This window comes from Melospiza melodia, unplaced genomic scaffold (genome assembly GCF_035770615.1).
Source record: "Melospiza melodia melodia isolate bMelMel2 unplaced genomic scaffold, bMelMel2.pri scaffold_35, whole genome shotgun sequence".
Taxonomy (NCBI): Eukaryota; Metazoa; Chordata; class Aves; order Passeriformes; family Passerellidae; genus Melospiza; species Melospiza melodia.
In genome coordinates, this window is record NW_026948670.1 from 3018640 (window position 1) to 3044569 (window position 25930).

Sequence of the window (25930 nt, forward strand, 5' to 3'; positions counted from 1 at the left end):
CCTGTGCTCCTGGAGGGATCTCCTGAAGCCAGCGCACCCCACAGCCTGAGGGATGTGTCAGGAGGACTCTCCCAGGTTCTCTGTGGCAAAGGAGGAGGAGGAGGAGGAGGAAGACATGATGCAGAGTGGGGCTGCCCTGGGCACCGTCAGAGGGAAAGGGCAGGACTGCTCCTGCTACCAGGGAAGGCTGCAGGGGGTGAAGCTGAGGCTGCAGCCAGGGCGGCTCAGAGCTCCAGCTCATGCCCAGCTCATTTCTGAGGGTCTTGTCATGAGGTCATTCAGGGTAGGAGTTTCCTGCTTGGGTCTCTGCTTTCCTGAATCTGTGCTCCCACTTTTCCCTGGCTCAGCTTGGTGGCAATGGAAACTCAGCTGGTCAGGGCACAGCAGGGGCTGAGACTCTTAAACCATCACCCTGAGGATTTCTGGGCACCTCAGCAAGTGCCTGCACCTGCCCAGCCTCCAGATCCATGCAGCATCACCTTTCCATGCTTCCCAGGCTGGGAGAGCTGTTCTTTAATCCCTGCAGGGCCCAGCAGCTGCAGGGCAGGGCTGGCCCAGGGGCTGGGCTGGACTCTGGCAGCTCTGGCAGGGAAGGAGCCCGGGGCCACAGGAGCAGCGGGGGCTGGGACAGCTTCAACAGCAGAACCGTGGGCAGGGAGGGAGGGAGGCAGTTCTGAGGGAAGCCCTGCTGCAGGGCAGATGTGGCACCTGCCAGGCCTGCCCTGCCGGGCAGATACTGCCCTGAGCAGCACAGCTCTTGTCTCCCCTCACAGCCAGCACAGCCCTCAGCCCGGGGGCTCGGGGCCCTCAGGCCCTCCTGGGTCGGCAGAACAGCCCCAGAGATGAAGGGCATCTCTGCAGCCATGTGCCCATTCCCTGCTGACCAGGGCCTGAGGGCCACTGTCCTGCCCCGCTGCTGCCTGGCAGGGGCTGGGCAGGGCTGGCCAGGGAAAGGCTTGTCCTCAGGCCCGGCTCTCTCTCTCTCTTGGCCTTGCCCAGGTGCTGCTGGCATTGCTGAGGGACTCTCTGGAATGGCAGTTCCAGCTGCAGGGCCAGGCCCAGCCCTTGGGCTCCTCCTGTGCAGGCTGAGCACAGCAATGGGGTGTCCCAGCTCCCTGTGCCCGGGCAGCTCTGGGCAGGGCAGCCTGGGATGCTGGCAATGAGCCCAGTCTCCTGACTCTGGGAAAGGCAGGAGCCACTTTGTGTGCCAGGGATCCCTCTGCTCTCAGCAGTGTCTCCTGCCTGTCCAGGGTAACACAGGAGTGGATCTCAGAAAGTTGCAAGTCCAGGGCAGCTGGAGCAGGAGAGAGGGACAGAGCAGCTCCCCTCAGTCTGCACTAAGCCTCAGACAAACCTCCTCCCTCTCTGGAGTCTCTGTTCTCCCCAGGTGCAACAGAATCTCTCATTCTGCATTCTGTTATCCCCATCCCTTCACTTAAGCACCTCCTCTTCCTTACTGGAAGATTTTTTGTCCAAGTCTAAACACCAGGACAGATCCTTGCCCTCACTGTTCCCCTGCACTGACTGAGGGTAAGGGCTGACTCCCAGGTGTCCTGGAGGCCAAGGTCCAGCTCCTCACACAACATTGGCCAGCAGCAATCAGGGCTCCAGCAACAAAGGTGAAGGAAGATCTAGAGAGAGGCAGGGGGAGGTGTTCTATGGCAGGAAATGTCTACGAAAAAGGACTTTGAGTTTCCTGTGAGGAATCTCCCCCCATTTGTCTCCGTTTTTTGATCCTTCAAAAGGTTCCAATGTCTGGAGACGGCAAATGTCCAACAGCAGCTCCATCAGCCACTTCCTCCTGCTGGCATTGGCAGACACACGGCAGCTGCAGCTCCTGCACTTCTGCTTCTTGCTGGGCATCTCCCTGGCTGCCCTCCTGGGCAACGGCCTCATCATCAGTGCCGTAGCCTGCAGCCACCACCTGCACACACCCATGTTCTTCTTCCTGCTCAACCTGGCCCTCGCTGACCTGGGCTCTATCTGCACCACTGTCCCCAAAGCCATGCACAATTCCCTCTGGGACACTAGGGACATCTCCTACTCAGGATGCGCTGCACAGGTTTTCTTCTTTCTCTTCTTTGTGTCAGTAGAGTTTTTTCTCCTGACCATCATGTGCTACGACCGCTACGTGTCCATCTGTAAACCCCTGCACTACAGGATCCTCCTGGGCAGCAGAGCTTGTGCCCACATGGCAGCGGCTGCCTGGGCCAGTGGCTTTCTCAATGCTCTGCTGCACACAGCCAATACATTTTCCCTTCCCCTGTGCCATGGCAATGCCCTGGGCCAGTTCTTCTGCGAAATCCCACAGATCCTCAAACTCTCCTGCTCCAAATCCTACCTCAGGGAACTTGGGCTTCTTGCTGCTAGTGCCTGTTTAGAATTCAAATGTTTTGTGTTCATTGTTTTCTCTTATGTGCAGATATTCAGGGCCGTGCTGAGGATCCCCTCTGAGCAGGGACGGCACAAAGCCTTTTCCACCTGCCTCCCTCACCTGGCTGTCGTCTCCCTGTTTGTCAGCACTGGCTTTTCTGCCCACCTGAAACCCCCCTCCATCTCCTCCTCATCCCTGGATCTGTCAGTGTCAGTTCTGTACTCAGTGGTGCCTCCAGCCCTGAACCCTCTCATCTACAGCCTGAGGAACCAGGAGCTCAAGGCTGCCCTGTGGAAAATGATGAATGGATGATTTCTGAAGCAACCAAATTCCCATTTTCTTCTTCATAGCTTTTGAAATAGAACTTATGACAGGCCAACAGACGTTCCCATGTCTTTTGGTAATATTCAGTGTGTTTTTCTCTCAAAAAAACTGTCCTCAATGAAACTTTTTAATCCCCCCATCAAATTCACTGTCTGCCTCTTGAATTTGACCCATAAGCTCTGCAAACCAGGTCTTGGGCTATTGTGTTATTTGAAGAAAATAAAGTACCTTGCAGTGCCTGTTTTATCTGGTATCCCAGCTCTGAGACCTGCATGAAGTGAGAGGGGAGAAGGAGAAAACAGTCCCAGCAGAGCAGCAGGGCCAGGGAGCAGCAGGGATTGGTCCTTTCAGAGCTGCTCTGCCCAACTCCACCCTGTCCTTGCCAGCCCTGCTGTAGCTGTAAGGCTGGAGTGCTCTGGCAGCTTAGTCACTGTCCTGCTGCGTGTCCCTGCTGTGGCCACAGGCAGGGCCAGGCCATGGGCACTGCTGGGACACAGCTGGACTCCAGCACAGCAGCTCCATCAGCAAAGGGCATCTCATGAGGGCAGGGCAGGGAGGCTTCGCTCCGCTCCAGAGCTGCTGTCAGCAATGTGCTCCAGGAATGCCCTGGCACAGCAGAGCCCAGTGCCTGGGGCAGGGGGGGAGTGTGCAAGGGGGCTCACAGCAGTGTTCTGGCACAGCCAGAGCTCCTGGCATGGACCTGGGGAAGCAGCAGAGCAGGGCCTGGACTGTGTCTTTGTTCTGGGGACAGCCTGGGAAGGTGCCCCAGGGCAATTGTCCCACACCAGCCCCTGCAACCACCATTGCCAGCACTGGCCTCTGCCCTCACCTGCAGGAAGTATTTTGTCCCTGCACGGAGGGACACCAAGTGACCAGGCCAGCAGGCTATGTTTGCTCTGTACTGAGGAAATCTCAGCAGTGCATCTTGTGTGTGGGGAGATGAACCCCAGTGAGCACAAACACCATCAGCACAAATACCAGCAGCAGCACCCGGGGGTGGCACAACTCCAGTGGCACAAACAGGGCCTTGAGGCCACTTCACTCTGGAAGTAACGTCCTCTGGGAAAACACCTGAATTCTTTGCTGGGTTGTGGTTAGGACTGCATAGAGAGAAATATCCCAGGCAGGGAGGCTCCAGGAAAAAATGTTCAGGGCAGCCATGGACTGCACAGATAGACATTGGATACAGTGAGGGTCTGTGGGGAGAAATCAGAGCTGCCTCCCATTCTGAACCAGCCCGAGGACCTGGACAGGGCTGTGCTGTGTTCTGGGCACTGACCTGGAACTGAGGGAGGTGGAAAAGGCCTTTGGTGTCAGGGCTGTTGAGAAGGCTGGGCAGTGTCACTGTGGGACCTCTCTCAAACCCCTTAGAAAGGCCAGAGTCATCCCAGAGGGTCCTGGGCACTTGGGAAGGGCAGACATGGAACCAGTCTGTAAACAGAGCAGGGAGAGGGACTGGGAGAGTCACAGCCTGCTCAGGCTCAGTAGGGAAGGGGATGTGGCAAATCCTCCTGCAGCCATTCCAGTCACTGGCAGGACAGGGCAGGGACTGCAGAACCCACGTGGGAGGGAAAAGAAGGGGATGTTGTGTGCCCAGACTTCAGCCAGGCCTGGACAGGCTCTTCTGTGGTCTCCTCAGAGCCAGACTGGAGAGAGCTGGGCTGAAGGCATGGAACATGGGCTGGGTGGGAATTTGGCTGAACAATGAGGGTCAGATGTCATCCATGGTACAGAGTCCTCTTGGCAGCCACGCTCTGTTGACATCCCTCAGTGATCAGTATTACTGCGCCTGAGTGGGTCGCAGCTGGTGAGAGAGAGACGGTGAATCTTGTTTCTTGATCAGAAGGCTGTATTTATTAAGATATTATATATAATACATTATGACTATGCTAATAGAATAAAGAGAGAGGTTTGCAGAGCTGCTAGGCCTGGCTAAGAATAGATAGAAAGAATCTATAACAAAGTTGTGTTCAAGGACTCAGTCCCCCTAGCTTGCACTGGTGATTGGCCCTTAATTATAAACATAGAAAATGAGTCAATCAAGGTGTCCCTGTTGCATTCCACAGCATCTGATAATAATTGTTTACCTTCTGAGGCCTCTGGCCTCCAGAAGACGCAGAAATCCGAAAGAAAGGATTTCTGTGGAGAAATGTCTGCGACAGACCAGCCCTTGGCCACCAATGTGGAATATTTCTATTGTCTGTACAATGCCATGAAATGTACTTTCAATTCCTTTGTGGATGCTGCCAAATTGCAGGGAGTCTGTGACTGAACTCATCTAGTTCATGGTGACTGCAAAACGTAATTGGGCAAGGTGACCGAGTTGGGTAAATTTGTCTTGCCATCAGGTGCCAAGCAAGCCCCAAGAAGAGGCAGAGAAAATTTATGCATCAGAAGAAAGACAGTTGAATAGGGAAAAACCCAAACCCAATGAAAAAAAAAGACCCCAAACCGAATTAAAAAAACAAAGCAAGATCTACCCACAGCAACACAAAACCCCCACAAACAAACCAACCACAAAAAGCAAAGGCCACAAACAGAAGAAAAGCAAATCCACCGGAAATCTCTAATCAGCAGAAAATGTTTAATCACATTATGGCAGGAGAGGATTCTGTATGTGTAGGTGCTGTTTTGAAAGAAAAATGTCTTAAAAAGAAAAGAATCCCCTACCCCCCTTGTGCCCCCCCGCTTCTCTCAGTTGATTGCTGATCATGGTGTGACATGGAATGGAACATCCCTTGGGTCAGCCCAGCCCAGCTGTCCCATCCCTGTTCCCCAGGAACACTTGCCCACCCCAGGCCCATAGGTTAGGGGGGTTGCAGACGCCTCATGTGGGGGAGCACTGAGACAACGACAGGAGTACAGAACATTTAGTCTTGTCAAGGAAAGCAGAACAGAACAGAACAGCCTTGGAGAAACTGATTGAGGATGTACCTCTGGCAAACAGAAGTCACACCAATGCAAGCAGGATGCCAGCTCAGCTCTGCAAAGTTGACAAAGCAGAAGTTATGCAAAACAATAATATTGCTCTTACTCAAAAGGAGGGTTCAAGGAACAGCCGCCTAAAAAGGACACTGGATGTTGAAGACAAAACCCAAAGAACCATGAAAGGATTTGTGATAAGGGGTGCAACTATGTCAAATAAACTCAAAGAAAGTGGAGATAGCTAATGGATACATAATCAGTGTGTGTGATAAAAACTCTGTTCATTCAATGCTTAATGCACTCCAATGGAGGGAGGATGGCCCAAGGGACAACCATACTGTAGTAAAGAATACCTGTTTTCAAATACTCAAACTCTGTTCAGAAATTTCTATCCAGTTTGTTTCAGTATCAGTGGTGTCCTTGGCTCTATTATGCCCCACAGTTTCACAATGACCCCTTGGCTCCATGAGGTCCTGCTGTAGAACAATGGACCCTTGTTTCCATTGGGTTCTGTACTGTAAAAATGGTCTCCTTGGTTTTTGTCCTGGGGTGACGTTATGATGCTTGTATCCGCATTCATCTGTTCTGTGCCTTTAAGACCGGCTCTGAAGAGTGGAAGTTTTGTTTGGGTTTCTCTTATCAGGGACACAGAGACGAGCAGTACATAGGGCTGTTTTTCACTTCTTGCTTCAGCTTGCTGCTTTGCTTGCTCCCTTTTCTGCTCTTGCTTCTGCTCTGCTTTGGCCTCTGCTTATTACCTAGTTCTAGCTACACAGTCCACATCCCTTCCTGGACTGTTTCTCCTCTCCTGTTTCTGTGACCATCTTGAACCTGCTCCGGACTGGGACCTGGGAACACCGAGGGTTTGCACCGTTTGGCTGCAGCAGCTGCCCCAGTGCCGGAGGGACTGAGAACAGAGCAACCACCCCTGCAAGAGACTTTCTGGTTTTGTCATCTTTCTCAGAGCGGTGTCATCGGGTATTGTTCATTTTGTGTGCTGGGGGGTGCTGTGCCTGAAATAAACAGGTTCTTTCCACCTCTCTCCAAGGAATTTTTTCCCAAACCGGTTGGGAGGAGGGGCCGTGTGGGTTTTGATTTCTGGAGGGGCCATCCTTTGCAGATTCTTTAACAAATTTGCCCTAAACCAGGACAAAATATTGGTGCTCAAACGTGGGGCGAGAGAGAGAGTGGAAAAGCCCTGTTTTGACTGCATTTTGGTTGCTATTACTCTGTATTCCATGTTTAAATCAGCTTATAGCCATGCTTTTTGAATTCATAATGTTTATTGGGGTGAAGGTTTGCATGCATTTCTGGTCCCTAGGGTTTTTTGAGATTTTAATACCTCTCTGGTCCCTAGGTTTATTTTCTTATCCAGAAATAGCTTTAGTATTGCCCCTAATACTTAGGTTTTACATCAGAGGGGCAGTGACCAGAGTAGCTATCCTGCTGGGCTTGGTGGCAATAATGTGCAAGAAGTTTATAAACATGCTAGGGTCTGCTCCAGGTATGAATGGTTCATGGCTATGGTTATGCATCCAGTTTGTTGCAGGAAGTGCAGGAAGGAATGAGGTTTTCAGCCTCTGCTTTCCTTCTTCTCCTATGAATCAGTTGCATCACTAGTGAAGGATATTCAGTTTCCCCTCAATGTTAAAGAAACCATCTTCCTGGTATTCAATCTGGTAACCTTCCTCTATACAGCCTGCTGCTTCTCTAGAATGAGGGGTGAGATTTCTAGACGGGCTGATGAGACCCCTGACTCAGGAGTAAACCCCAGTGTGGAAAATCCTAAGTGGTGTGGGAAATGGAAGGATATGGGCCAAATCCTGAAGGAATTCTCTGACCCTATAGTCTGGGATTTTCCCCATGAACAAATTCAGAACCCAGCTGAGGTGGGGAAATATCTGAAAGAGAAGTACCAGGATGAGCCTAAGGAGAGGAAGGTCATTGCAGTGAGCTGGGCCCTCGCGTATGCTTATTGCACACTGCTAGATACTGTCGGGCAGCAGACAGAGGCAGGGGGGCAGGGAGATAAATCAGCAACTGTCCCGGTGACTCAGGCTGCAGCTAACACTCCAGGCTCAAAGCCAGCATCTAAACCCGTGGCTGTTGCTACCAGCACTAGAAGTGGGAAATGCACAGACAAGACCAATCGACCAGTGGACAATGATGATGATGATGATGATGAAGGTGAAGGAGAAGGAACCTCAATGCCTTCTGACATAAAATCAGGAGTCAAAGCAGCAGGTGCAAGATCAGATGCAAATATTGAGTCCTTTTCCCTGAAGGACCTCCGTGGCCTACGGAAGGATTACACTCGAAGGTCTGATGAATCCATAATTAGTTGGCTGGTCCGTCTCTGGAACGCTGCAGGCGAGGCTACAATTCTGGATGACACCGAAGCCAGGCATTTGGGATCCCTGTCACAGGATCCTGCCATAGACCAAGGAATGATGAGGGGGGCTAACTCTCACAGCCTCTGGGAATGGGTCCTAGGAAGTGTAGCAGAAAGATACCTGTGTGCAGACGATCTCTATATGCAGCAAACTCAGTGGAAGACAATAGAGCAAGGGATCCAACGCCTGAGAGAAATGGCAGTGGCAGAGATTATCTTCTCAGATGATGTAACAACTAGGAACCCAGACTTAGTACCATGCATGTCTGTGATGTGGCATAAACTCATATGATTTGGGCCACATGAATATGCTTCTGCCTTAGCCATCATGAAGAGGGATGAGAGGGGTGAGACTGTGCTTGACATGGCAAGGAAGCTCCGAGCATATGCAGATGCTGTACATGGCCCGACACATGCCAGAATCGCAGCGGTAGAAACACGTCTGCAGAACTTAGAGGATAAGATAGAGGAGAACCATAAGAAGCTTAGAGAGGAGATTAAAGAAGACCTTCTCCAAATTTCAGCAGTACAGATCCGAGGTTCCAGTATCCAAGGCAGATGTTTCTCAGATGGTGAGAGAAGGTACACGCCACGAGCTGAGCTGTGGTTTTACCTGCGTGATTGTGGGGAAAACATGAGAAGGTGGGATAGGAAACCTACTGCTGTTCTGGCACGACGGGTGTGTGAACTGAAGGAAGCCACCAGGAGGAAAGCAGCTCCAGTTGCCCGTAGCTGAATGGCCAGGTATGATGATGATGACATGTCTGATCCCCTCAAAGGAACATCCAAAACATACGCCCAGCGAAAGAAGGATAACCAGGCTTAGAGGGGCCCTGCCTCTAGCCAGGTAGAGGCCAGGGAAAATCGTGTTTTCTGGTCTGTGTGGATTCGTTGGCCTGGCACATTGGAACCACAAGAGTACAAAGCTTTGGTCGATACTGGTGCACAATGTACATTAATCCCATCAAGACATGTAGGGACAGAGTCTGTTTCTATTGTTGGTCTGACAGGGGGATCCCAGGATTTCACTTTGGTGGAAGCTGATGTGAGCCTAACGGGAAATGAGTGGAAGAAGCATCCTATTGTGACTGGCCCAGAGGCCCCATGTATTTTGGTCATTGACTACCTTCGAAGTGGGTACTTCAAAGACCCAAAAGGACTCAGATGGGCATTTGGAATAGCTGCTGTAGAGACAGAGGGCATCCAGGAATTGAACACCTTGCCTGGGTTGTCTGAGAATCCATCTGCAGTAGGATGCCTGACGGGAGAAGAGCAACGAGTGCCAATTGCCACTTCCATAGTGCATCGACGACAGTATAGGACCACTTGAGATGATGTGATCCCCATCCATACGATGATCCGAGAGCTGGAGAGCCAAGGGGTGGTCAGCAAGACCCACTCACCCTTCAACAGCCCCATTTGGCCTATGCGAAAATCTGAAAGAGAACGGAGATTGACTGTGGACTACCGTGCATTGAATGAAGTGACTCCACCACTGAGTGCTGCCATGCCAGACATATTAGAGCTCCAGTATGAGCTGGAGTCCAAGGCAGGAAAGTGGTATGCCACTATAGACATTGCCAATGCATTTTTCTCCATTCCTCTGGCAGCAGAATGCAGGCCTCAGTTTGCTATCACATGGATGGGAGTGCAGTATACCTGGAACCAACTGCCCCAGGTGGGGAACTACAGCCCCACCATCTGCCATGGACTGATCCAGACTGCACTGGAAAAGGGTGAGGCTCCAGAACATCTGCAGTATATTGAGCTCATCATTGTGTGGGGGAACACAGCTATGGAAGTGTTTGAGAAAGGGAAGGAAATCATCCAGATCCTCCTGGGAGCTGGTTTCACCATTAAAAAGAGCCAAGTAAAGGGACCAGCTCATGAGATTCAATTCCTGGGAGTGAAGTGTAGAAGTCCATCTGAAAATCCTTCATTTTTTGCCTCACAATTGTCATGAGGAAAAGACTACCGAAGCGTTAAAACTGTTGAGCCAGTTGGGAAAGAAAGTCTCCTGCTTATCTAGTGTGTTCACAGGTGATGTTTGCAGAACATGCCATGCTGTACTCGAAGGGGGCATGCTGCCCTTTTCTGGACAATTGAACTGGACTGTCTTCCAAACTCCTGGCCTGGCTGGACTGAGCTCTGGGGTGGCTCCCCCCCGCTCCATGAGAAGACCCCTCTTGCCTGTCTTCAACCACTGTGAAGGACCAACAGAGATGCAAATCCCCTCATCAAGGAACCAAGAACCCCTCTGTTACCCTACTGGCACCCCCATGGCAACCTCCTTCCAGAGACTGGGACTGTACCCCCTCCCAACTCAGGGAGGGGGGAAAAACCTGCCCAGCGTAAATGTACCTGTGAGCATTTGGCCATGAAAACAATGGAACTGTCTCACCCCCTCCTCCTGTTCCTCTTCTTCTCCCCTCCATGGAAACCTAATTTCAGCCGCCTTTCCCCCAACCAAGAACAGTATATATATTGGGGTTCGGTTCGACTGCCCTTCGAGGTCTCCCCAAAGCGTGCACCAGCGAGTTTCAGCAGTGGGACCCCGAAGACATCACGTTTTGGTAGCTATACCCCATTCCCTGACCTTCTTTCCTCCCTTTTTCCTTGTCCTACCCTTCTCTTCCCCGGATCCCCTAACCAAATGCATATTTAGCTGTGGTTATCATCAATAAAATTGCATTTTGTTGATTTGTTACTGCAAAACCTCTGTGCCTTTGTTGGTTATTTTTGCACCCAAAAATCATTCGTCACCCGTTAATTTCGGGCGGACCTTCACATGAAGTGGCAAGATGGACGGCATCACATTCCTACAGATGTCATCAACAAGATCACAGCAATGTCTCCACCCACCAATAAGAAGGAGACACAAGCTTTTGTGGGTGCAATAGGTTTTTGGAGGATGCATATTCCTGAGTACAGTCAGATCATGAGCCCTCTTTACCTGGTCACCCGCAAGAAGAACAATTTCCAGTGGGGCCCTGAGCAGCAACAGGCCTTTGTCCAGATCAAACAGGAGATTGCTCATGCAGTAGCCCTTGGCCCAGTCAGGACAGGACCAGAGGTAAAGAACATGCTCTACTCTGCAGCCGGGAACCATGGCTTGTCCTGGAGCTTTTGGCAGAAGGTGCCTGAGGAGACTCATGGTCGACCACTGGGATTTTGGAGTCGAAGATACAGAGGATCTGAAGCCAACTATACTCCAACAGAGAAAGAAATCCTGGCTGCCTATGAAGGAGTCCAGGCTGCCTCGGAGGTAATAGGCACTGAAGCACAACTCCTCCTGGCACCCCGACTACCGGTGCTGGGGTGGATGTTCAAAGGCAAGGTTCCTTCCACTCACCATGCCACCAGTGCTAAATGGAGCAAGTGGATTGCTGTTATCACTCAGCACGCCTGTGTAGGTAAACTGAATCGCCCTGGGATTTTGGAGGTAATTACAAATTGGCCCGAAGGTGAGAATTTTGGTGTCACAGATGAAGAGGAACAAGAACCAGTGACACATGCTGAAGAGGCTCCTCCCTATAACCAACTGCCAGCAGAGGAAACACGCTACGCTCTTTTCACTGACGGTTGCTGTCGCATCGTAGGGATGAACCGGAAGTGGAAAGCAGCCGTATGGAGCCCCACACGACAGGTTGCACCAGCTACCGAAGGAGAAGGTGGATCAAGCCGACTTGCTGAACTCAAAGCTGTTCAACTGGCCCTAGACATTGCTGAGAGAGAGAAATGGCCAAAGCTCTACCTTTATACTGATTCATGGATGGTAGCCAATGCTCTGTGGGGATGGCTGGAGAGGTGGAAACAGGCTAACTGGCAACGTAGAGGGAAACAAATTTGGGCTGCTGATGAGTGGAAAGACTTTGCTACCAGGGTAGGGAGGCTACCTGTGAAAGTCTGCCATGTAGATGCCCATGTACCCAAGAGTAGGGCCAATGAGGAGCACCAAACCAATGAGCAGGTAGACCAGGCTGTAAAGATAGGGGTGTCCAAAATAGACCTAGATTGGGAACATAAGGGAGAGTTATTCCTAGGTCGATGGGCTCATGGTGCCTCAGGCCACCAGGGCAGAGATGCCACCTATAAATGGGCACGAGACCGAAGGGTGGATCTAACCATGGATAGTATTGCTCAGGTTATCCATGACTGTGAGACGTGTGCTGCCATCAAGCAGGCCAAGCGAGTGAAGGCCCTGTGGTACAGTGGGCGGTGGTCCAAGTACAAGTATGGGGAGGCCTGGCAGATTGACTACATCACACTGCCCCAGACACGCCAGGGCAAGTGCTACATGCTGACCATGGTGGAAGCCACCACTGGATGGTTGGAAACCTACCCTCTGTCTCATGCTACGGCCCGGAACACCATCCTGGGCCTTGAAAAGCAAGTTCTGTGGAGACATGGCACCCCTGAGAGGATCGAGTCAGAAAATGGGACTCATTTCAAGAACAGCCTTATCAACACCTGGGCTAGGGAACATGGCATTGAGTGGGTGTACCATATCCCTTACCATGCACCAGCTGCAGGAAAAGTGGAGAGGTACAATGGACTACTAAAAACCCAGTTGAAAGCTTTGGGTGGGGGATCTTTCTGCTCTGCTTTGGCCTCTGCTTATTACCTAGTTCTAGCTAAACAGTCCACATCCCTTCCTGGACTATTTCTCCTCTCCTGTTTCTGTGACCATCTCAAACCTGCTCCGGACTGGGACCCAGGAACACCGTTCGGCTGCAGCAGCTGCCCCAGCGCCGGAGGGACTGAGAACAGAGCAACCACCCCGGAAGAGACTTTCTGATTTTGTCATCTTTCTCAGAGCAGTGTCATCGGGTATTGTTCATTTTTTCTGCTGTGGGTTGCTGTGCCTGAAATAAACAGGTTCTTTCCACCTCTATCCAAGGAATTTTTTCCTGAACCGATTGGAGGGGAGGGGCCGTGTGGGTTTTGCTTTCTGGAGGGGCCCTCCTTTGCAGATTCTTTAACAAATTTGCCCTAAACCAGGACAGTTCTGCACTGCCACAACGCTCTCCTTGGTTCCACAAGGCCTTGGTGTGTCACAACAGCCCCTTGGTTCCATCAACTGCCAGAGTGTCACCCTGGTCTCTTGGATCTGTATTACCACAATGGACAATAGGTCACAAGCAGCCAGCCCTGCTGTGTCACCATGAATATTTGGTTCCATGGGGCCCCCACAGTTTCACAACGGCCCCTTGGTTCCTCAAGGTTCCACAGCATCACCATGGTCTCCTTGGATCTGCAGTATCTCCATGGACCCTTGGTTCCATGTGGCCCTGCTGTGTCCCAGTGGTTCCTTGGTTCCACTGCATAACAACAGAATCTTGGTCCATTGAGGTTCTGTACTGTCAACAATGGTCTCCTTGGTTCTGGACTGTAACAATGAACCCTTGGTTCCATGAGTTTCCATGATGTCACAATCGTCTCCATGGTTCCACAAGGCCTTGCTGTGTCACAATGGACCTGTGGCTCCATGAGTTGGTGTCAGAATAGCCCCTTTGTCCCATGGAGCCCCACAGTGTCACTATTGTCTCCCCTTGATTAAATGAGGCCTTGCTGTGTCACAATGCTCCTTTGTTTCCATGAGGCCCCATGTGTCACAATGGTCTCCCATAGTTCCATGAGGCCCAGCTTTGTCACACTGGTCCCTTGCTTCCATGGGGTCCCACAGCATCACAATTGCCCCCCCTTAATTCCATGAGGCCCTGCAATGTCACAATGGACCTTTGGTTCCATGAGTCCCACATTGTTTCAAGAATCCTTAGTTCTATGGGGCCCTGTAGTGTCACAATGGTCCCTTGGTTCTGTGGTGCCACACAGTGCCACAATGGCCCTTTGGCCCAACAGGGCCTCATAGTGTCACAATGGACTCCTTGGTTCCATGGAGACACAAAGTGCCACAACGGCCCTTTGGTTTCACAAGGCCTCAATGTGTGAAAATGGCCTCCATGGTTTCATGCAGCCATGCTGTGTCACAATGGACCTGTGGTTCCATGATGCCCCAGAGTGTCAAAATATTCTCCTTGGTTCTGCAGTTGAAGAATCCCCCCTTGGTCCCTTGGAGCCCCACAGTGTCACTATTGTGCCCTTGGTTCCATGAGGCTTTGCTGTGTCACAATGCACTTTTGATTCCATGATGAGGCTCCTTTGATTCCAATTTTAGGTCTCAAAGTGTCATAATGGTCTCCATTTTTCCAGGAGGCCTTGCTGTGTCACAATGAACTTTTGTTTCCAGGAGCTTCCACACTGTCAACAATGGTCTGAGCACAGCAGTGTCACCATGGATCCTTTGTTCCATGAGGTTCCATAGCATAACATGATCCCCTTGATTCCAGAACGTTTTGCCCTGTCCCAATGGACCATTGGTTCCATGCAGCCCCACACTGTCACAATGACCCCATGGCTCCATGAGCTTCCACACTGTCAGCAATGCTCTCCTTGGTTCCACGAGGCCTTGCTCTGATAAAATGGACTTTTGGTACCAAAGGGTTCCACAACATCACAATGGACCCTTTGTTCCATGGGGTTCCACAGTGTCACAGCTGAGTCCTTGGTTCTGTGAGCCTCTGCTGTCACCAAATATCCAAAATATCAGAATAAGGCTCCTTAACACTAATTTGCTATTTCATAGGGTATCATCTATTCAGGCCTGAGGTCCAACATGAAATAACTGCTAACCTTACATGGACATGGAATTGTATCAGTGAGTTACTTACATACAGTCACTAAATGTGAATTACAATTTACTCATTTCCATAAAACCCACACCAAGTTCCCAGATTCACTCCTTGTTTTCTCTACCCCTGCACCCTTGAACCAGATGTCTTCTTCTTCTCTTCCAACCATCCTTGCTGTGAAAGCAGCCCCTGCATGACTTGTTGGTGTGCTGAAAGTTCCCAGGCGGGGTAAAAATGGAATGAAGCCTTTTGGTATCAGCCCCAGGTTTGTGTGGGCAGGCAGAGGCAGGCAGGAGGCAGAGCTGTCAGCAAAGGAAGGGCCCAGCCAGGTGGGGCAGCCGGGGGATGCCGACAGCCTGCAGGGACAGACTCTCACAGGCAGGGACACCGTAGCACAGCATGGGCTGCACAGGGCACAGGCATGTGCAGCAGCTGCAAGACAGCCCTGCCAGAGCCAACTTGGGCAGCACTTTGGCCATGGCTGCTGGGCCTGGGCCTGAGGCAGGAGCAGGAGACAAGTGACCCTTGCAGGCCTGGGGCCTCATTGCCTCCTTGTCCCTGCTCAGCAGCCTGGCAGGGGCTGCCCCATGCTCCTGCCCTTGCCATTGCACATCCCCACATGCCAGTGCCCATCCTGGGAAGAGCCCTGAGCAAGGAGGGAGGGACAGGATCTGCCTGGTCAGGGGCTGGGCCTCAGGCCTTGGCCCTTTGCATTCCTGAAACACATCCATGTTTGCTCAGCACAGAGACACCTTGGCCTTGTTTGTCCCCAGCTGTCATCACTGCCTCCAGTGTTCTGTTCTAACGGGAACCTGGGAACACTTTCTCAGTCATGTCTCTCAAGTGGGACCCATTAAACTTTAAGAAACTTCAGTGTTTAATTTTAACTTTGACTTCTTGAGAAGTTTTTTGAAGACACTCCCAGGGAATGAGTCCAATGTAAACAACACCAAAACCCTGAGAGGGTCAATAAAGTTTTCCTAGTCCTGTGTTAGAGAAATCTTTGAAAGACTTGTAAGAAATACACTTTCATATTTTAAATGATTTTTTTTTTTTTGGACCAGAGGTGATTGCAGCATTCTATGATTGATATTGACCCAGGGTCTCTCAGCAGCTCTGGCCTGCTCACAGAAGCTGTGCCTGGAGCTCTGACCTTGCTCCACATTGTCCAGCCCCATCCTGTCTGTCCTCACTCCCGTGGGACCTGTTGTGCTTGCAGCTGGCTGCAGAGGGGTTTTCACTTTTTGTCATTTTTGAAGCAATCTGAAACTCCTGAGTTTCCCCACTACAAACAGACACACTGCTCAGGTGTGTGCCAGCCCCAGGTGCCACCAAAGGCACTGCAGAGCTGCCCTGGGCAGCTGTGAGGGTGGATCATCAGCCCAAGCTGCGCTGGGCCCCTGCAAGGGGCTGTGGCCATGGGCACTGCACTGACTCCACTGCTGGGTTTGGCTGCAACGGCCACCATGAGAAATGAAACTCTCCTTGGAAATGCTGGGGAGGACATGGACATACTGGGGAACACTGGGAACGCTGTGGGAGATACTGGGACATACTGGGAGTGACACTGAGGAGGACTGGGAGAACCTGGCTAACACTGGGGACATTGCAGAGAAGACTGGGTGACACTGGGGCATCCTGTGGATGACAATGGGGGGAGGGGAACTGGATGGGACTGGGAATGAACTCAGGTGTATTGGAATGGACTGGGCTCTACTGGGAGGGAATGAAGGAGCACCAGGGTTGAACTGGGTTCTAATTGGGATGAACTGGGCTGTACTGGGGTTGTACTGCTCTGTACTGTGAATGAACCTGGCGGGACTGTAGGAGTTTGAATGGGCTGTTCCTGCCTTCACCGCATCCCATTTCTCTAGGCTCCAACCCATCACCGCCCGCAGCCAATCAGCGGCGGAGATCAGGGATACGGGGGCGGTGCCTAGAGTGGGAAACTTTTTTTGCCTACAACTCCCGTCATGCCCTGTGGCTCAACTGAGCCCCATTGGAGCTGGGACCACAACGCCCACCATGCCCTGTGCTCCACAGAACCCCGGGATCCGCCACCTTCTTTGTCCCTTATGTGTCCCCCAGACCCTCCAGGATCCCTCAGTACCCCCACAGCGCCCATTTGGGACCCCTCCAACAGCGTCCCCAGACCCCCTGAGTGCTCCCAACCCCACAGATGCCCAGCCACTTCTGGGAATTCATCTCCTCTCATCCCCTGCGGCCCCAGAGCCCCTCAGAACACAGTCCCTCGCTTAAAACTCCTCCCGTGACCCGCGCCCTAAAGAGGCCGGTTAGAGATCCCAGACCTCCTCCCAAGGGCTCCCAAACCATTTACATTCCCCCTGAGGGCTTTAGGTCGTGGCTCGGACGCAAAAGTTTCTCCCAAGAGCCTTCCCGGACCCCCAAACCTTGTGTTAGAACCACTTCCGGGACTACAGCTCCCATCATGCTCCGCGGCGAACGTCCGGCACTAGTCCAGCCGGGACTTCGTCTCCCGTCATGCCCCGTGCCTCACCGAGAGCCATTGCAGCTTCGCCTCGAAATCCCGTGATGCTCCACCACCCTGTTAAACCGTAATATACTCTCACCTACAATTCCTGTCATTCCCCGCGCCTCAGAGAGCCCCGTTCGAGCCCCCCAAGGGCCCGCCCGGACCCTGAAGGGCCCCAAATTCCCCTCCCTGACCTCCATGGCCCCCCTGGACCCCCAAGTGCTGCCCTGGACCCCGAACTGTCCCTCAGAATCCCTGAGTGCCCCTCCAAGTGCCCACCTGGCTTCCCCCAAGTGTCCTCCTGACCCTCAAGTTTTCTCTGAATTCCCTCCCCAGACCCAAAACTGCCCCAAATGTGCCCCAGAAATGTCTCCATGAACCCCAAAGTGGCCCCTTTTATCCTGTCTATGATAATGATAAAAATGATGACAAAAGGATTTAAAATAGGACTAATTAGCATAAAGGAGGAGAAATCAATAGCCACACTGGTCAATAAATTAATGAAGGGAACTGTGCTACTTAGAACCAATGACCAATAAATTTTTTGCTTGCTAAAAATGCATAGATTCCAAAAAGTAAATATTAAAATTTGGTAATACAAATCTAGAATAACAGTATTACAAATAAATTAGAGTAAATAATTATAATTTATTAATTCATTACTTGTTTTTACAGGAAAATGCATAAATTTTTAATTCTTTGGGATGTCATTCCGTAAGAGATGGTCCAAAGATCCCTCATCTGCCTCACAGCTGCCGTCAAGGACGGAGATTGAAGCCCTCCCCAAGGACTGAGATGAGACCCTTCAAATTCTAACCCAGGGGTGCTGGCCTGACTGGAGCGGGATGCCTGCCATAGGAAGAGGGATGTTTCCCATAGGAACCAGTCCTGAAACAACGAGCCCCGCTCACTTCTGGCACCGGTTTGTGCTGTTCAGAACTGGACTGTCTGTACCTGCTCCCAATGGATTTATTCTCCACTGTGCCCTCCATGTGCCATCCTGCCCCCCTCCTGGTGGTAGATTATAAAAGAGCCCTGAGTTAATCAAAGACTTTGAGATTCTCCCCAGTGTGACCAGACGGATATATTGGCCCGACCACAAGGATTTCATCTCTCTGTTGGTAGCTATTCCCCCCACCCAACCCTCCTTTCTCTCTCTCTCTGTCCTTTATCTCCTTTCTAATCCTTCTGTCGCATCTGCTGTGGGCACTCAATAAAAGGTGCATTTGTTTTGATTGAATGTCCCCTGCTGTGTGTCTTTGGGTACTGGAAAATAATGGTAAATAAAGTACACATAGTTCATAGTATAAAATGTAGACACCAGCCCAGGGATGGGGAGTGTGCCTCTGTCTGACCTCTGGCAGGCCAGAGAAAAATTGTTATAGAGAAGAAACAATAAACAACCTTGGAAACCCGAGCCGAAGAATTCAGACTCCTTCTTCAAAACACCAGGCTGGGAAAAAAGGATTCTCGGCGTCATCTCTGACTGCAGGGAACCTGAGATTGGCTATCTGGGCTGTCTGGGTCAACATTAGAGTAAATCTGGAAGTTTTGATCTAGCCGTATTAAGTCATGGTGCTCGGGTCTCATCTTTTTTCTGGGTGCTGTCAAACACTAACCTGGTATTACTCCCTCTAGGTGTTGGAAAAGAAATGAAATTTAGTGAAATGTTTAATTACAGTTTAGTTATGAGTTGTGTGTGAATTGGTTTGTTAAAAGCAGTTTTGTAGCCGTTGATAGTGTGTGTTGAGGTTTGTGTGTAACCTAGCAGGTAGTCTTAGGAATTTAATAAATATTTAAACTAGTGTAGGAAAGTAAGAATGCTAACCTGTCTGAAGGCAGCATACAATGCTCTTAGAATAAGATAAGCAGAAGATTTATGATCCTCTTTGTGAACTAAGGAATGTATCCCAAGGGGTCTGTGGCTAGGCAAGGGGAACTGTTTCTTGGAGACTTTGTTATGAATCGCATGTATAAGAGGGAAGCACTCATATGTGAAACTGGGGCTCGGACTTGGGACGCTAGTCCACCGGCTCCCGGGCCCTTAATAAAGCACCGCACAAAACTTATCCGAGTTTTATGTCATTTATCAATTGGGCAACATAGGGACTGATTCTTCTATCCCTCTGGTCATCAGGGACCTGTAATCTCTCATATTCCTTCTCACCTCTTCTTGATTAGGGTCCCAGTTAGGATCCACTGAAGGCATTTTTTGGTCACCTGGGGGCCCAGGTTGGTTTTCTCCCTCCTAAATTTGCATTCCTGCAGTTCTTATTAATCGAGTCTCTTTTGGGAAAATAGGATGTTAAAGTTGGAGTTTAATTCTCCCCATGTATAAATATTAGGGCTAAAAATGGATAAATTTGATTTGCTATTCCTACTGGGTCTTCCACTAAATTTTGCAATTCTTTCTTAAAGTTTCTAACTTTGGACGCAGTCAAAGGAGCGTTTACAAATCCAATCTCACTGGTCACCCCACCCATGGGAACTTCTCTGAGGGGGAACAATTTTTCCACTTTAGCTGCTTTAGTGTTACAACATCAGCTATGGAGGCTGGCTGGGTAACTTCACTCTTGGGCATGAGATTCTGAGATGTTGTTTGGCTTCTCATTTGTGGTGGGGAGGCAGAGCAGGAACTTGCTGGTGAATAAGGGGTGCATGAGATGGTTGAGGTAAGGGGACAGTAGTGAAGGGCAAAGAGAGTAAGGAGAGGGCTGAGGGGAAGATGGTGGAGGTATGACTGGGTTAGGAGGTGGTAAAGGAATGACAGCTGGGAGAGGAGGAGGAATTGGGTCCACAGCAAGTGGAATTGGAGGAAGGATTTGAGGTACTGCAAGGGTAGGAGGGAGGAAAGTGATCAAGGAGGGCCCAGTTTTTGTTAGCCTTCCCAGCCTCTTCTTCTACTTTACTAGCTTGCTTTCCCTGTTTTAATTTACAGCCTCCTGTATTTTCCTCTTCTGAGGCATACTTTAGCCAACAGGTGACGTTCTCTATGTGATGGGCCTTTTGCAGGAACTTGGGGAAAAAGGAAGGTGCATCACCTTTGGACAGAGAGCGAGGTAAATCAGGGAACATTTAAGGATGTTTTTAGGTCATGCAGAAAGAAAATTAGAGAGGTGAAAGCTAAAGGCTTACCCAGGCCCCTTCTGTGAAGAATAATAAAAAGATTTCTATAAATAAATTAATGGCAAAAGGAGGTAGAAGGACAATCTGCATTCATTATTGGGGAAGATGGGGTTACCAAGTATGAGGGAAACGCCCTAGGGGTTAGGTACCTAACCCTTCTTTGCCTCATTTTTCAAGAATAAGACAGGTTGTCCTCAGGACAAGAGTTCTCCTGAGCTGGTGGATGGGCACAGGGAGCAGTACAGCCCCCCTGTAATCCAGGAGGAAGTAGATAGGAACCTGCTGAGCCACTCAGATGCTCACAGGTGTCTCTAGGAGCAGATGGGATCCATCTCAGAGGGATCAGGGAGCTGGTGGATGAGCTCCCCAAGCTCTCCATCATTTACTATCAGTGCTGGATCAGCAGGGAGGTCCCAGAGGACTGGAGGTGCCAATGTGAGCCCATCCCCAAGAAGGGCTGGAAGGAGGAGCTGGGGAAATCCAGGCCTGTCAGCCTGACCTGGGTGCCCGGCAAGGTTATGGAACAGATCACCTTGAGTGCCATCACAGGGCACCCACAGGATGACCAAGGGATCAGAGCCAGCCAGCGTAGATTTCAATATCAGCACAGATGGTCTGTATGAGGGGACTGAGTCCAGCATCAGCAAATTTGCAGATGACACCAAGCTGGGTGTGAGTGTGGATCTGTTGGAGGGTAGGAGGGCTCTGCAGAGGGACCTGGACAGGCTGGATCCAGATCCAGGGCCCAAATCCAACAAGGTGAGGTTGAACAAGTCCAAGTGCCGGGTCCTGCGCTTTGGCCACAACAACTCCTGTAGTGCTACAGTCTGGGGACAGAGTGGCTGGACAGCAGCCAGGCAGAAAGGGACCTGGGGGCACTGAAGGACAGCAGGCTGGACATGAGCCAGCAGTGTGCCCAGGTGGGCAAGAAGGCCAATGGCTCCTGGCCTGGATCAGGAATGGTGTGGCCAGCAGGAGCAGGGCAGTGATTCTTCCCCTGTGCTTGGCACTGGTGATGCCACACCTCGAATGCTGTGTCCAGTTCTGGGCCCCCGATTTATGAAGGCCATGGAGCGGCTGGAGCGTGTCCAGAGAAGGGCAACAAGGCTGGTGAGGGGTCTGGAACACAAGTCCAGTGAGGAGAAGTTGAAGGAGCTGGAGATGTTTATCCTGGAGAAGAGGAGGCTCAGAGCGACAAGGCCGTGGCCAGGCACAAGTTGGACCTGATGATCTCCAAGGCCTTTTCCAACCTTGCTGATTCTGGGATTCTCTGAAACCACCCTTGGAGCAGTTGCAGAATGAGCCCTGGGCCTCCTCTGCAGAAGCTCCAGCAGCCCAGGTCCCTCAGCGTCTCCTCCCAGGCCCGAAGCCCATCCTGTCAGTTCTGCAGAGCCTCTGCAGCTCCTCCTCACTGCCCAGAACAGGGAGCCCCAGAGCCAGACACAGCAGCCCAGATGTGCCCCCTGGCCTGGGGTGCCTCTGGCAAGGGAGCAGCACCAGGCCCAGCAGGAGCCTGCAGACAATTCCTGCAGCACCTCTAGGATGATCCTGCTGCCCAATGGACATTCCCATGGTGCCAAGTCAGGAACTGCATTGGGGAGTGGGGCCAGAGAGGAAAGGGCAAGCAGGGATAGGCTGTTTGCAGGGGAGGGAACAGGGGTGGGCAATAGGAAGACATTTGTATCAGGAAGAGTAAAGAAAGCAAAGGTGAAAGCAAAGGAAATGCTCAGGACAGTTTGGGGGTGGCTGCCACGCAGCCCTGGCTCTGAGCAACAGCGTCTGCAGTGGGACAGGAAACTCCCAGCTGATGGGAACACACTTTCTGGCTGACTGCAGAGGGCAGGACAAAGCTAAGTGTTTTCCCTGGTGTCCCCCAGCCCTTGCTGGCCCCAGGGGCTGATGGCATTTGTGCTCCCTCAGGTTCATGTCCCCACACCAACAGCATGGGGGTGCTCCTGCCTGCTGTGTGCAATGCAAACAGGGGCTGCTGAGCCAGTACTGCTGTGTCTGTGCCTGCAAGGATGGTGCACCTGTGTGAGCTGGGGGAGAGGCCAGGGCTGCAGAGAAGGGATGTTGTTGGCTGTTATGAACAAAAATCCGGTTAATATTTTTTTGTGAGAAAAAAGTTACCACTTCTGCTGGGCTGCTGCCTATGTTATGGTAATTACGGGTCGTTGTTGTTAATGGTTGTTTTTGTATTAGTAAAAGCCCTGGCTGGGGCGAGTTAATGGCCCTTCTCCTGAGACAGTAACGGGTGGAGACCTTCCCGAACAGTGAGGAGAAGAGACCTGGAGCGGGGGGTTATGCAAAGTGACTCCAGGACCAGAATGCTTTGTGGGAGCCCCGGCTCCAAACTCACGGAGAAACCCCAAAAACAACGAGCCAAATAAGAGTTGAGAGACTGGAGTGATGTCTGGTTGTGAGGAGCCGAGTGCTGAGCCTGCAGAGATGCAGAACACCTTTGGAGCCTCTTGCCCTGACCATGGGAGTAGCCCCCGGAGATGAGGGCCTGCTAAGATGGCCGGCAAAAGCAGGAAGATCTTTTGGGGACCACCCCACCCTAAAGGCTCCCACGAGGATGGGATCCCCGAGCTCTGCCCCTAGTGGACAGAGCTGTGCATATCCTCCTCCTCTGAGTCGCCCTGGGAGAGACGACGGACGCTGCAGACCCGTCGAGCCACCCAGTCCTGAGCTGATCACTTTTAATAAAGGCCTTAAAAAGGAGAAGAAGTCTCCTGGCCTGTTTATTTCATTGGCTACTCCATGAGGACGCTCTGGGACGCTGCCCTGGGCTGTGCAGCGCACTGGGGACGGATCAGCCTCTGCTCTGCTGCTCCTTCCCATCTGCCCCAGGGCCCTTGCAGAGCCCCAGCTATGCTGTTTGCCTCCAGCCTGCCCACAGCCAGCCTGGGGCTGCTCACGGGGGTTTTCTGTGCTGAGCATTGGCCTGGGTGTGTTCTTGAGAGAGCCTGGGCAAGGAGCCTGGAGCCCCCAGGCCCTGGCCTGAGGTGTCAGCGCTGCCCCAGCAGTGCCCATGGCCTGTCCCTGCTGCAGCCCCGGCACTGCCAGCTCCAGGACTGTGCCCGGCCCCGGGAGCACTCAGGCCCTGCAGAAACACCAGGGCCACCAGGGCAGCGGGGCAGGGCCATGGCAGCAGCCCTGGCAACATGAAGTGCTGCTGCTGCTGGGCACAGCTGCTGGGCCAGCACTGATCTGCCCCAAGCTTTGCACACAGACATTGCTGCTGCACCTCCAGACAAGGCAACAGAAGGGGCATCTGTAGTTAAAACTTTGCTGGTAGAGCCTTTAGTTCATTTACAGCCACTAAAAGCACAGCTCCTCCTTGACAAGTCTGGGGCCACAGGACAATTTAAGAGAAATAAAATGAGAAATGGAAAAAAGAAAAGCCTAGATTTAGAGACTGAAATAAACAGGGCCAGGAGACTTCTTCTCCTTTTTAAGGCCTTTATTAAAAGTGATCAGCTCAGGACTGGGCGGCTCAACGGGTCTGCAGCGTCCGTCGTCTCTCCCAGGGCGACTCAGAGGAGGAGGATACGCACAGCTCTGTCCACTAGGGGCAGGGCTGGGGAAATCCGGTCCTCTTGGGAGCCTTTAGGGCGTGTTGTCCCTGTCAGATGGTGCCCCTCCCACTCAGTCGGCTCGGTCTCACCGCCGGGGTCGACTCCCATGGTCAGGGCGAGAGGGTCCGAAGGTCTCTGCAGGCTTTGCACTCGGCTCCTCACGTCCAGACATCATTCCAGTCTCTCAACTCTTAGGTGGCTCGTTGTTTTTGGGGTTTCTCCGTGAGTTTGGAGTCGGGGGTCCCACAAAGCATTCTGGTCTTGGGAGTCACTTTGCATAACGCCTCCCCTCCAGGTCTCTTCTCCTCACTGTTCGGGAAGGTCCCCATCCGTTACAGTCTCAGGAGAAGGGCCATTAACTCGCCCCAGCCAGGGCTTTTACTAATACAAAAACAACCATTAACAACAACGACCCGTAATTACCATAACACAGGCAGCAGCCCAGCAGTAGTGGTAACTTTTTCTCACAAAAAAAAAAATTAACCGAATTTTTGTTCATAACAGAGACAATAATACAAACTAAAACAGAGGGGAAAAAACCCCAAATCAACAGAACTATCCAAGATGACTTTTATTATAGATTATTTGCAGAAACTGGCCAGCCGTTTAATGTTTCTGAAACCATCCAGTCATCAGTCTCCATACTGTAGCCTTGAGCTCCTGGTTCCTCAGGCTGTAGATGAGGGGGTTCAAGACTGGAGGAACCACCGAGTACAGAACTGACACCACCAGATCCAGGGATGGGGAGGACATGGAGGGGGGCTTCAGGTAGGCAAAAAAGCCAGTGCTGAGAAACAAGGAGACCACAGCCAGGTGAGGGAGGCAGGTGGAAAAGGCTTTGTGCCGTCCCTGCTCAGAGGGGATCCTCATCACAGCCCTGAAGATCTGCACATAAGAGAAAGCAATGAAAACAAAACAACCAAAAGCTATAGAGATAGAGAAAAGAGAAACCTCAATTTCCCTGAGGTAGGATTTGGAGCAGGAGAGTTTGAGGATCTGAGGCATTTCACAGAAGAACTGGCCCAGGGCATTGCCATGGCACAGGGGCAGGGAAAATGCATTGGCTGTGTGCATGAGAGCATTGAGAAAGCCACTGGCCCAGGCAGCCGCTGCCATGTGGGCACAAGCTCTGCTGCCCAGGAGGGTCCTGTAGTGCAGTGGTTTGCAGATGGACACGTAGCGGTCATAGCACATGATGGTCAGCAGGAAATATTCTGCTGAGATGAAGAACATAAAGGAAAACAGCTGAGCAGCACATCCAGTGTAGGAGATGTTCCTGGTGTCCCAGAGGGAATTGTGCATGGCTTTGGGGACAGTGGTGCAGATAGAGCCCAGGTCAGCGAGGGCCAGGTTGAGCAGGAAGAAGAACATGGGCGTGTGCAGGTGGTGGCTGCAGGCTACGGCGCTGATGATGAGGCCGTTGCCCAGGAGGGCAGCCAGGGAGATGCCCAGCAAGAGGCAGAAGTGCAGGAGCTGCAGCTGCCGCGTGTCTGCCAATGCCAGCAGGAGGAAGTGGCTGATGGAGCTGCTGTTGGACATTTTTTAACTCTGACCATGGTGGACTGTTGAAAGAAGACATTGACAAGCGCTTTGAGTCAATCCTATGAGGTTATTTTAGGAATTCCCTCAAAACTACTTTTCTATCTGTAGGGGAATTTCACTAAGCATTTTTTATTTTTGATTGGGTTTATGCTTTTGAGTTCCTTCCTCATCTTCAGCATTGCTCTCAGCCTGAACCCTGGGGAAGCCCAAAAGGGAAAACAGGGCTCCCTGTGCCCCAGTGCAGTCAGACCTGCTGTTCCCACACAGGTGCCCTATGCCTATTACATCTCCTCTTATTTCAGGGTGATGAAATTTTAAACATGTTTAAAAACAAAAGTGGAGTTTCTAAAGACTCCAGTTTCAAAGTCAATTTCTCTAAGCCCATCTCTCTTTCCCAGTGCACCTGAACAAAAAGGGATACCAAGGATGGGTCTGGCTCTCTGCTGCCTGTAACTTTGCCTACTAGGAGCTGTTCCTCTC

At 51.5% G+C, this 25930-nt stretch overlaps 2 protein-coding genes across 2 annotated transcripts; one reads left to right on the top strand and one right to left on the bottom strand.

The window, feature by feature from the left end:
* Positions 1-2149: 2149 nt before the first annotated feature.
* Positions 2150-16647, top strand: LOC134434356 (olfactory receptor 14A16-like; the record flags this gene model as incomplete). Its single annotated transcript, XM_063183024.1, has 2 exons — positions 2150-2611; positions 16582-16647. Coding segments are annotated over 2 exons (528 nt in total), but the record flags the coding sequence as incomplete, so codon positions are not given.
* A 7930-nt stretch (positions 16648-24577) lies between these two features.
* Positions 24578-25279, bottom strand: LOC134434380 (olfactory receptor 14J1-like; the record flags this gene model as incomplete). Its single annotated transcript, XM_063183046.1, has 1 exon — positions 24578-25279. A coding segment is annotated over one exon (702 nt), but the record flags the coding sequence as incomplete, so codon positions are not given.
* Positions 25280-25930: the final 651 nt, after the last annotated feature.